This window comes from Argopecten irradians, chromosome 12, assembly GCF_041381155.1.
Source record: "Argopecten irradians isolate NY chromosome 12, Ai_NY, whole genome shotgun sequence".
NCBI classification, from domain to species: Eukaryota; Metazoa; Mollusca; class Bivalvia; order Pectinida; family Pectinidae; genus Argopecten; species Argopecten irradians.
In genome coordinates this window covers 1111609-1125259 of record NC_091145.1, presented here as the reverse complement: position 1 = coordinate 1125259, position 13651 = coordinate 1111609, and the positions used below count along the sequence as shown (strand labels likewise).

Genomic DNA, 13651 nt, shown 5'->3' with positions numbered 1-13651 from the left:
GAAATTGCATTTTATTGTGTCAACCGATTGAGGAACCTGTAAGCACTGGCTTAAGAAAGTTATAATTTAGTATTTTCTTTAATCCCAGGGGTCCATTATAGAATTCAATTCAATTGATAGCATGCTGGGACAGCCTCTGTATCTGTATAAACTAATCAGTTCAGTAAAGTCTACATAATGTTCCAGTCTACTTGACCCCGTGTGGTTTTGTTTCAATTAATAATAATTTAATAAACCTACTTTTTTATCAAAATGCGCTTATTCTTTCAGTTATTAAAATGATTGTTATAATACTGATTTTTGTATTCTGTCTGGCTTTCATTCTTTCAAGCACCATCACATGTTCATAAATCAATTCAACAATATCAAAGATTTAAATAGTAATTACTATTTAAATCTCTGACAATATCAAACTTCTGCATACCTTTCAACGTTTATTAGATTTAACACAGTAATCAGGAACATATAGTCGATAAAGTTGGGTTTTTAGTCGATAGCAGATAAATCCACTAACTAAAGTCTACACAGATGAGATTTCCTGGGATTATTCCGGTTCCGGTTGCGCATGAGTACAAGCAGGTCACTGACTCCACGTTGAGAACTCGCCGGGTTGACAGCCAAAATGGTGTTGGACATTGAATTATTTCGTTCCGATAAAGGAGGTGATCCGGATAAGATCCGGGAAAACCAGGCGAAAAGATTTAAGGATGTTACGTTAGTCGATAAAGTGATAGAATTCGACACACAATGGAGGAAAAGTAAGTAAACGGAATCACTCAATCAGCTGGTGATATTATTCTTGGGACTCTATGGAGCAGCTGTCTGATGTTTGGCGAATATGATAAGGTTGTTGACCGAAAACTAACACCAAATATTATTCACAATAGTTAAATTTTTGTGGCATTTTGTCTGGAATGAAATAGTTAATGCCTTGTAGTTCTTATTAAAATCCAATCCAATCACCTTTTATGATGATGCAATCCGTCGCAAAAAGTGGACATATATGACATATATGCTATATGATATAGCAGATACATAGGTTCTAAGAGGAACATGAAACTACACTTACGGTATGAGAACTCACACTTGTGAATAGTGCATACTTTCACGAAATCGCTGAAAGCTAAATGTCAAAAAGAAATTTGTAGTTATTAGATGTTACACCGACAATGACAATGATGCAATAGTTAAAGCAAGGACATATAGATCAGGTTGGGCACTAGTCCGCTAAAACTGACCATAATCACAGGCTCAAAATTCTAACTGATCGCCTGTTTATGGTCAGCTACCTACTGACTTGAAAAGCCGGGGATTGTAGTACAAATCTGGCGACAGCGATTTTAGGACTTCTGTAGGTTTAATTGGGGCCAAAGAGGTCTTGATAGTTAAAAGAAAACATTTTGGCTCTCACTTTAACACATGTCACATCACAACTCATCACATTAATGATGCTATGTCCTTATAATTAGTTATGTTCGAGACGTCCTAGAATCAATGTTTGGGTTGCTATCTTTGAAGACTGAAAGTTAATTTTAACACCCAATCAGACAGCTGGGATCGATTTCCGGTGAAATTCCGCGATTCTGATTGGATGTTAAAATTAACTTTTGGTCTACTGAAACTCTGATTCTTGGACGTCTCGAGCATAACTAGGGACATAGCATCGTTAATGTGATTTGTTGGGATGTGACATGTATTAAAGTGAGTGCCAAACGTTTTCTTTTAACTGTAAAGGCATATTTGACCCCAAACCAACATGTATAATTATCATAATTGCTGTCGCCAGATTTGTACTACAATCCCCGGCTTTTCAAGAGCAGTAGGTAGCTGACCATAAACAGGTGATCAGTCAGAATTTTGAGTCTGCGAGGAAAATGGTTTTTATTCCCAGTTCATAGGCATCTTGCATCAGGTTTTAAGTAGTGTAAAGATACAGGGACAAATATCCTTCTCACTTATAAATCCTTGTTAAAAGGTTTAAGACCCTCTTTAAACTAGTGATTTTTTGTATGCCGATATCTCACTTCTTATGTGTACTTGAACATTTAACATTTGCTAAAGACTGTCTATGCATCCGTCTTAACCTTATACAATTATGGCCTACTGTGGTTTCGCCCTCGAGAAAATAACTCTTTTGAGGGAGACAATTCTAGATGTATCCCGTCACATAGGGACATAATTGTTTTATCATACCAAACAAAATTAAAATAAATCAATGAATTTGTTATATTAAAAACCATCAACAGGCTATATCTAAAAAATCTGGTTTAAGAAAATTGAACTCATAAAGATAGTTCCCAACAACATTGCTTCATTCGTTGGACTACAAAAAAATAAGCAACGGCCTTGCCATTGTTGGTTGACGTTGCAGATGACGTCCACTTCCGGTCACAGGCGGAGCTTCCAAGGGGTTATTTACCTGAGGTTACTTCCCTGAGGGGTTATTTCCCTGGGGTTATTTCCCTCACCTCTCAATTCTGGGGATATATCTAACTTATTCAATGTCATTGTATCAAGTTTAATCCAATCAGAACATACATGAAAGTGAGATATCATCATAGATGTTATTGTTGACTCGTAGATTGTTGTATTGTTTGTAAATTTTGGCAAATTATGAAAAAAAATTGTACATTTCTGTTTAGTACTGTAAGTCCGCAGGATTCATTATATATTTCTGTCACCAAATAACCATGCAATTATGTTTACTAGTGTTTATAGCATGTACTAGGAGTGCTTGTTTGACTGGATTCAACTACATTTGACATATACAAAAGAATAGTCATTGAATCCTTTTTGATACGGTAAAACTTGGTTTTACCAGTATTGGGATCGCAATTCCGGAACTAGCTTTTTACCCCCCCGGCTGGTGTCGTGAAGAATAAACTGAATAACCACACATTTGTGGTATATGTAGTTGTCATTTGCACTCAGATACAATATAAACTAGTTTAGAATCATTCTGTAAACTTATTCAACAGCATCAATATCATTTTAAGTGGATTGCGAAGAAAATACGAAAATATAGTGAACTGCATTTCATTATTAACTTAATGATATTCACAAGATGATCAGCAGATACAAGTGGTGTTGTGGTAAGTCCTGAGCTTTCTATGCAGACGGCCCGGGTTCAACCCTTATCGTCGGCAGATTATTTTTATTTTTTTTATTTCATATTTTTATTTGTTGTTAATTCACCATGCTTGAAAATATTCTTTTATTTTGTCTTTATATTTATTTTTGTTTTATTTTATTTTTATTTTCCAAAAGTTTATTCCAAACATAGACATGTATAGCATATACACTAAATTACGAACATCCCACTATTACGGCCACTTATTTTCAGTTCCGACTTTTTTTCTCTTCAGAAATACAATCACACCACTATTCCGTTTTACGACCAATTTTCATAGTCCCAACGACCACTAAATTAACACTAATTGACCCTTTGATTATGACCACAGGCACATGTGACTTCACACCTCGCTGTGCCTCACCTTCCCGCACGCAGCAACCCGTGAACAACTACCCGCAGGTACATCAGTCAGTCAGTCTTTTGTTTCCGTCGACCTAATTATCAGATTATCTACCTGTACTAGGAGAGTGTTAATCGCCATCATTTGCATACTTGTGACTGGCAGTTGACGTGATCGAAACCACAAGTAATGCAACGTTCTTTCGATAGCCCTGGTGGCGAGATCGAACGATTTAGGCAGTTCTTTCTCATACGTGTAACGCCAATGGAATTAAAATTCTTTAATGCATGAGATATATTGATCTTATTTCAGATATTTATGAAGTACCGTACGTGTGTCATCTATTTTGTTGCGCTAAACAATCGGTGTTTTGCATTAGTTAAAAGTACGCTTGACTATTGCACAGTAGTCTTTCAAACACTTTACCGATTGTGATCGTAAGTTATTATTTGACCAATCATTGCACATGGCGGGATAATTAAAATCGATTTACGTAAATATTAATAATAATTTACACAGATCAATACTAATTTTAAAACACATAGATTCTCATTTACCTCAGGTGATACTATGTGATAATTAAACCAGAGACATAGATAATTTAATAACTATCTAAATCTCTGATTAAACTAACGATATGTATTTGAAATATAATTAAAACATAATAGAAAGTAATGTCTAGAAAAAGTATTTTCATTTAGATTGTCAACAATTACTTCAGTGAAATTCAGTTTAAGATTTAAATAAGCACACACCATTAACTTTATTTAATGAAAAAAATATGTCTATGCTCTAGTAATAAATGGTATAGTCATTATATGTCCCTAATTTATCAAACTTTAAAAAATATTTGTAAATTATTGGTTTTGATTAGATACGCATGCATTAAAATATGATATGATTAAGATTCTAATGGCCGACAAAAATAATTGATCAAATATAGTAATTTGCAAATTTATCTTAACCAAAATATATCAAACTGGTTTTTTCCCCACACGTACATGTACATACTCAGCATGCTATGTTATGTTTCTTATGTTTTTTTTTATATAAATGTAATGTATATGTCATGTCAAGTTTATGTTGATGTCCCATGTATTTGTAAATGTGTTAAATGCAAAAAATTGAACAAAAAATTAAAAAAATATATATATATAATATACATTTATATATACATGTATATTGCATTTTTCATAAAATTTCAATTTTGAAACAAAAATACAGTACATATATTATGTACCGGTCAGCTAGGATACAGAGTTTCTGTTCTTGATCGTCATGATCATAGAAGAAACCTGGTCCACCTCAGAATTAAGACCACCTCGCTATTAAGACCACTTTTACTCAGACCACTGGGTGGTTTTAATAGATAGGTTTTAATGTAAATACTGTTATACATATTCTCAACACATGTTATATAATGTTTCTGACGTCCCTTGCTCATACACATTTTCATTTACAGCGGTTCGGAGCGGTAGGGAGCTGGGTTTTCGAGAAAAATATTTCAAAGATTAAAGGATAGATAACCACCCCATATATACATCTCTTCGTATCGGTAGCAGTGTGCAGCCAAGCGTGAAGGTGTGATACATTGTTCATGACCACACATCAAAACAATAAGCAGTGATCTAGAGTTGGCTGTTCTATTGTTTAGAGGATTAAGTGTCATTTTATAACGAAATCTTATCGTTTGGTTGTTTATGCAAATTAAATGAAAAAATTCGGAGGTGTTTAAAATATAAATGAAATTGTAATACATGTACGTACTATTCTGTACTAGGCAAATGTACTTATATAATTTGTAACACAATGTTTTTAAGAGTAGATTATCATGTCAAAGTAAAATTGCTGAGTGAATCTGCTATAATATATATTGAAACCACTGAAGCTTATAATTTTCGTTACTGTAAAGGAAATTTTAGAAATATCAACCCAATTCAAATGATTCGACTGAACTAATTAAGTCTTCCCATCTTCTCTTCCCGGTAGGAGTATGTTATTTTTTCATTACATTGTACAGATCAATATGAAATATTTAATGTAAGTAGGAAACAAATTTGACATATTTCAGAGTCAGCCTAATTCAGGTATTCTCTGATAGCAGATAATAAAACCGTGATATTCCACAAATTTAGTACTAATCTGATAGATTTGTATCAATCCATCAAAACAGTAAAAAGTAAGCGTGTCACTATCCTTCATTAAATCATATACTACAATTATGTTTTTTCTTGAACCAAGCCTTATAAGAACAGTTTTTCTACCAATATTCATATTTCAAAGTAAATTATCATGTTCAAGCCTTATGAAAACAGTTTTGGAACCAATAGTCAAATTTCAAAGTAAATTATCATGTCAAAGTAAAATTTCTGAGTGAATTTGCGATCCGAATTTTGGACCTATCCTTGCTCCAAATTTTGCTGAACAACTTTCCATAATGTTTAATAAGAAGATATTTACAAATTGTAGTAGTTAGAAAAGGACACTGATGACAATATCTGTCATTTAGGTAACTCGTGCCGTTACCGTTTGTTAGAATATATGTTGTAATGTACTACAAACTTGATAGACATAGAGAAAAAATATTAACATGTTTTGACAAAAAACATTCTTCGTGCCATTTACATGTCGTTTAGTTAATTAACTCAGGTTATTTAGTTTTATAGTTAATTTATATACATTCATGTACTTGAAACTTGATAAAGCATATACCGGTAAACAGCTGATAGCTGACAGAGATTTTTTTCCCTCTTTCCCTCTCTTTCTCCCTGATATGTTGCCAAAGTAGTATTAGTGAAGTTATGAAGCATGAAAGTCATCCTTTATGACAATATACGTTAGTTATATATGTTACACGGTCTGACAACCATTAATTTTTGTAGTTATAGATAGTATGGTGTTCTTAAACTTGCTAGATGCATTTTTGTTAAAAAGGAAATCCTTGATGTCATTCATATTAGTCATTAAAGGTCAAATACGTGTACGGTATTGCTTAAACATTATATGAGATTATAACCAGTAAGTTTTTTCTTGATATCTGAAGAATGCTTGTTTAGTTTTTAACAAAAAAAAATCAATTTAATTTGACATTACAAGTCACCATAATGCTGAAACTTTTCTTTATATAAACTTGACAACATAAATACTTCCTCTTTGATTGAAGGTTCTGCACTGAAATGCATTATGTGTATTTAGAATAACTGGACCTGTACAAAATGCGAGAAAATAAATCAATGTGATAAATTATTACGACCAAATAAAAAACAATTATTTGTATTAGTTTTTCAGCCTTAGTTTAAGTCCTGTTTTCTTTGGATCGTTTTCCAATTTGCAGTTATACTGATAATATAACCATTGACTTATCAATCTTTAACACTCGAATCAACTCCTATCATCCAGAAGTTTTACCGCAGCAGTACTTTCAGTACTTTGATTGAATCCTTTTTGATATTGTCATGCAAATGGCGACTATATTTATATATAGTTATACATATTGCATTTTGAGAATTATCAGTTCACAAGATGGTCGACAGGCAGCCATTTTCAATTTTTTTTTTTTTTTTTGTGGAATAAATTTTATTTAACAAAATACACTAAACACCAATATAATTAAAAGGAATGGTGGTGTACTACACAGCTAAATCAATCGATGTTTTTATGTCACAGAAAAAGCACCTTAACTACTTGATACAATGATCAACAACAATGCATACACAATGATCAAAATTATATATGGTATCAGCTGGCATGGACAGCAATATGTTTCATTGTAGCAATAGGTTGCCAATAGTTATTTCGCTCCAACGTTTCGAACATTCCGGTTTTTCAACTCTCAAAATAATGACAATATTCTGTAGATGTAAATAGACATTTGGCTTTTCACAATAGATATTAAAACTGAAGGAGTTTTAATTCCACAAACACAGAAGCTTGTACAAGTTATTCCACGTTTACACATATATTACCGTGCATGTATAACATTCACTAAAACTTACAAACGGCTGATAACATGCATTCAAAAGTAAAACAAAACTTTCAATCTTGGCAATACAGTTTACACTAAATCAATGAAAAATGACCAGAGTAAAATATCCCAACGGGTCAGATGACTTTTTTTTTCTAATTGCAAAATTATACACCGTACGTTGTCATCACACGTACTTCTACCATAGGAAATCAATCGCCCTACTGTCAAATCAAAACGCTGTACAAAGGAACGAGTTCTGATTTCTATAAAAATATATTTTAAAAATAATTAAAAGTATAGAAATTCTGTTAAAAAAATCTTTTCAGTGGGATTGGAGGATGATGTGTATAAACGTAAAGACTACGCCTTTTTTGTTGAACCAACAGCTTAAAGCATCTTTTAATTTTGGGTTTAAATGATGACAACATGGTGATTGTACAGTGATGTGGACACATGTAAAAATAAGGATGTCTCGGACACAACCATCAGATATCTAACGTTTAGGAAAGCACTTACACACAAACATGACGTCACAATTAAAACCACGCCTCTCCGACTTGTGGTGATGTACACTCTCCTGACACACCAATAATCAAATAGCACGTTCAGTTATATATATTATACATCTATATCTATCTCCAGTTATAAAGAACTATTTACATATTTCGCTTTAAATTCAAACCTTAGATGAAAACAGTTCACTCTCAAGCGAGGAACATCAAGTACCATTCTATTATTAATTCTAATTGTATTCCAATATACCTTTTTCGTATTTGGCTCTTCGCTGTTAAAATCATACATTCATTTTGGCTTTATAGGAATTTGTTGTTAACACAACTTTTTCTTCGGTCGTTACAATAAGTTGTAAGTTTTCGATTTTGATAAATCAAGTATGTTATTGGTAGTTCTCGGAAAGTACAGAAGGGATCTGTTCCATAATTTTTAGCTCACCTGGCCCGAAGGGCCGGTCAGCTTATGTCATGGCGCGGCGTCCGTCGTCCGTCCGTCGTCCGTCCGTCCGTCCGTCCGTCAACATTCCTATAAATCGCTACTTGTCCTAGAGTTCTGCATGGATTGTAACCAAATTTGGCCACAAACATCCTTGGGGGAGGGGGAACAGAACTTGTATAAATTTTGGCTCTGACCCACCGGGGGCAGGAGGGGCGAGGCCCAATAGGGGAAATAAAGGTAAATCCTTTAAATCGCTACTAGTCATAGATTTCTGAATGAAATGTAACCAAATTTGGCCACAAACATCCTTGGGGGAAGGGGAACAGAACTTGTATAAATTTTGGCTCTGACCCCCCGGGGGCAGGAGGGGCGGGGCCCAATAGGGGAAATAGAGGTAAATCCTTTAAATCGCTACTAGTCATAGAGTTCTGCAGGGATTGGAACCAAATTTGGCCACAAACATCCTTGGGGGAAGGGGAACAGAACTTGTATAAATTTTGGCTCTGGCCCCCCGGGGGCTGGAGGGGCGGGGCCCAATAGGGGAAATAGAGGTAAATCCTTTAAATCGCTACTAGTCACAGAGTTCCGCATGGAATGTAACCAAATTTGGCCAGAAACATCCTTGGGAGAATAAGAACTGAGTTTGTATAAATTTTGGCTCTGGTCCCGGGGGGCAGGAGGGGCGAGGCCCAATAGGGGAAATAGAAGGTAAATTCTTTAAATCGCTACTAGTCATAGAGTTCTGTATGGATTGTAACCAAATTTGGCCACAAACATCCTTGGGGGAAGGGGAACAGAACTTGTATAAGTTTTGGCTCTGGCCCCCCCAGGGGCAGGACGGGTGGGGCCCAATAGGGGAAATAGAGGTAAATCCTATAAATCGCTACTTGTCCTAGAGTTTTGCTTGGATTGTGACCAAATTTGGCCACAAACATCCTTGGGGGAAGGGGAACAGAACTTGTATAAATTTTGGCTCTGACCCCCTGGGGGCAGGAGGGGTGGGGCCTAATAGGGGATTTAGAGGTTAATATTAAAATTCCTTCAGAAAAGAAACAATGAACCTGTATTCAGAACATTACTTGGCATTACAAACCACTAAACCAGGTGAGCGATACAGGCCCTCTGGGCCTCTTGTTATATGTATAGGCTCCCAATGGGCCCTAGTTGTACATATTGAAGGAATCTTACAGGAATGCATTGCTAGTTTCCCATTGGACCCTAGTACTGCATATTGTTTCAAGAGCAATGCCATTGATCACACCATGAAATTGACTAAAGCAAGATTAATTCCTAGAAATCCTTAAATAATTATTTAATATAAATGTACTTAATGTTTCTCTCTATAATGGTTGTTGACTGATCGTGATTTTATCAAAAGAGAAATCCACTGTCAGTCTCATCAACTCATCAAGATTTAAAGGGACCTTAATCAAGGTAAGCAAATGAAACATGAATATATGAATGCCTGATTTGTTTTCTACAGTGAGATACAGAGCAGACCTTCTAAACAAACAAAAGAAAATGTGCAGTAAAGCTATAGGAGAAAAAATGAAGGTTGGTACAAAAGTTTTCTTTTTTTTTTATTTCATTTTGATCTAGGTTTTACAACACAAACTTATTAATACAACTGTACACATACAATCATCCAACATTGTCAATATCATTCATTGTGTATTATGTATTGTTTCAGTGTATTGCTAATATAAACATGTATTGTATTGTTTTAGCTCTTAGCAATACAGTGAAACAATACATAAATTAATACATAATGATATTGACGATATAGTGAGGTATTATGCAAAATTTAGAAGACCATTATTTTTGTTTTTAATATTGTGAAAATTAAAGACAATTTGGATGAAAAATTCTATCATTTACGTTGTCTTTTCGTCCTTTGTAAATTAAAATTTTGTCAGAAGACCATTTTAGGAAATGTAAGGCCCCCTACATTGTTTGGCGTATTGGTCATGTTGATTTGACTTATGTCTATATCTGAACTGTACAGACTAGTATATATGTATGGATGGCATTAAAAGGTGACATTATAGAAAATATACAAAATCATAATATTACATATAAAAATATAAAGAACTGAATATAAGATTATTGAGCTGATTAAATGAATTGCCATTTAATATTTTGACAGAAAAAGGAGCACGAAGGAACCGATACTACACTACCAGAGGAGATTAAGACTGACATAGACAACCTCAAACCCGAACAAATGGCTGTAAGTGGCTGCGTTCTGTTGTTTCTGGGGGCCTATATATATATTACACTGGTGTGGACTATAGCTAGTGTAACACACCCAACAGGGTTGTTTATGGGTAATACATTCTAGTAACGTCACACACCCAACAGAGCTGTCCTGTGGGTAATACATTCTAGTAACATCACACACCCAACAGGACTGTCCTGTGGGTAATACATTCTAGTAACATCACACACCCAACAGGGCTGTCCTGTGGGTAATACATTCTAGTAACATCACACACCCAACAGGGCTGTCCTGTGGGTAATACATTCTAGTAACATCACACACCCAACAGGGCTGTCCTGTGGGTAATACATTCTAGTAACATCACACACCCAACAGGGCTGTCCTATGGGTAATACATTCTAGTAACATCACACACCCAACAGGGCTGTCCTATGGGTAATACATTCTAGTAACATCACACACCCAACAGGGCTGTCCTATGTGTAATACATTCTAGTAACATCACACACCCAACAGGGCTGTCCTATGTGTAATACATTCTAGTAACATCACACACCCAACAGGGCTGTCCTATGTGTAATACATTCTAGTAACATCACACACCCAACAGGGCTGTCCTATGGGTAATACATTCTAGTAACATCACACACCCAACAGGGCTGTCCTATGGGTAATACATTCTAGTAACATCACACACCCAACAGGGCTGTCCTATGTGTAATACATTCTAGTAACATCACACACCCCAACAGGGCTGTCCTGTGGGTAATACATTCTAGTAACATCACACACCCAACAGGGCTGTCCTATGGGTAATACATTCTAGTAACATCACACCACCCAACAGGGCTGTCCTATGGGTAATACATTCTAGTAACATCACACATACACCCAACAGGGCTGTCCTATGGGTAATACATTCTAGTAACATCACACACCCAACAGGGCTGTCCTATGGGTAATACATTCTAGTAACATCACACACCCAACAGGGCTGTCCTATGGGTAATACATTCTAGTAACATCACACACCCAACAGGGCTGTCCTATGGGTAATACATTCTAGTAACATCACACACCCAACAGGGCTGTCCTATGGGTAATACATTCTAGTAACATCACACACCCAACAGGGCTGTCCTATGGGTAATACATTCTAGTAACATCACACACCCAACAGGGCTGTCCTATGGGTAATACATTCTAGTAACATCACACATACACCCAACAGGGCTGTCCTATGGGTAATACATTCTAGTAACATCACACACCCAACAGGGCTGTCCTATGGGTAATACATTCTAGTAACATCACACATACACCCAACAGGGCTGTCCTGTGGTAATACACTAGTAACATCACACATAACCAACAGGGCTGTAAATACATTCTAGTAACATCACACATACACCCAACAGGGCTGTCCTATGGGTAATACATTCTAGTAAACATCACACATACACCCAACAGGGCTGTCCTATGGGTAATACATTCTAGTAACATCACACATACCCAACAGGGCTGTCCTATGGGTAATACTTCTAGTAACATCACACATACACCCAACAGGGCTGTCCTATGGGTAATACATTCTAGTAACATCACACATACACCCAACAGGGCTGTCCTATGGTAATACTTCTAGTAATCACACACCCAACAGGGCTGTCCTGGGTAATACATTCTAGTAACATCACACACACCCAACAGGGCTGTCCTATGGGTAATACATTCTAGTAACATCACACACCCAACAGGGCTGTCCTATGGGTAATACATTCTAGTAACATCACACACCCAACAGGGCTGTCCTGTGTATATTCAGTAATACATTCTAGTAACATCACAACCCAACAGGGCTGTCCTATGGGTAATACATTCTAGTAACATCACACACCCAACAGGGCTGTCCTATGGGTAATACATTCTAGTAACATCACACACCCAACAGGGCTGTCCTGTGTGTAATACATTCTAGTAACATCACACACCCCAACAGGGTCCTATGGGTAATACATTCTAGTAACATCACACACACCAACAGGGCTGTCCTATGGGTAATACTTCTAGTAACATCACACACCCAACAGGCTGTCCTATGGGTAATACTTCTAGTAACATCACACACCCAACAGGGCTGTCCTGTGTGTAATACATTCTAGTAACATCACACATACACCCAACAGGGCTGTCCTATGGGTAATACATTCTAGTAACATCACACACACCCAACAGGGCTGTCCTATGGGTAATACATTCTAGTAACATCACACATACACCCAACAAGGGCTGTCCTATGGGTAATACATTCTAGTAACATCACACATACACCCAACAGGGCTGTCCTATGGGTAATACATTAGTAACATCACACATACACCCAACAGGGCTGTCCTATGGGTAATACATTCTAGTAACATCACACATACACCCAACAGGGCTGTCCTATGGGTAATACATTCTAGTAACATCACACATACACCCAACAGGCTGTCCTATGGGTAATACATCTAGTAACATCACACATACACAACAGGCTGTCCTATGGGTAATACATTCTAGTAACATCACACATACACCCAACAGGGCTGTCCTATGGGTAATACATTCTAGTAACATCACACATACACCCAACAGGGCTGTCCTATGGGTAATACATTCTAGTAACATCACACATACACCCAACAGGGCTGTCCTATGGGTAATACATTCTAGTAACATCACACATACACCCAACAGGGCTGTCCTGTAATACTGTCCTATGGGTAATACTTTCTAGTAACATCACACACCACCCAACAGGGCTGTCCTATGGGTAATACATTCTAGTAACATCACACACCCAACAGGGCTGTCCTATGGGTAATACATTCTAGTAACATCACACACCCAACAGGGCTGTCCTATGGGTAATACATTCTAGTAACATCACACATACACCCAACAGGGCTGTCCTATGGGTAATACATTCTAGTAACATCACACACCCCAACAGGGCTGTCCTGTGTGTAATACATTCTAGTAACATCACACATACAC

The 13651-nt window shown here is 36.4% G+C and overlaps 1 protein-coding gene across 1 annotated transcript in view; it reads left to right on the top strand.

The window, feature by feature from the left end:
- Window positions 1–552: 552 nt before the first annotated feature.
- LOC138336014 (serine--tRNA ligase, cytoplasmic-like) overlaps window positions 553–13651 on the top strand; it is a 38824-nt gene continuing 25725 nt past the window's right edge. The window contains 3 exon segments of the mRNA XM_069285275.1: window positions 553–758; window positions 9875–9945; window positions 10538–10621. Of these exon segments, the coding sequence (XP_069141376.1) occupies window positions 623–758; window positions 9875–9945; window positions 10538–10621 (291 nt within the window). The 5' untranslated portion in view covers window positions 553–622.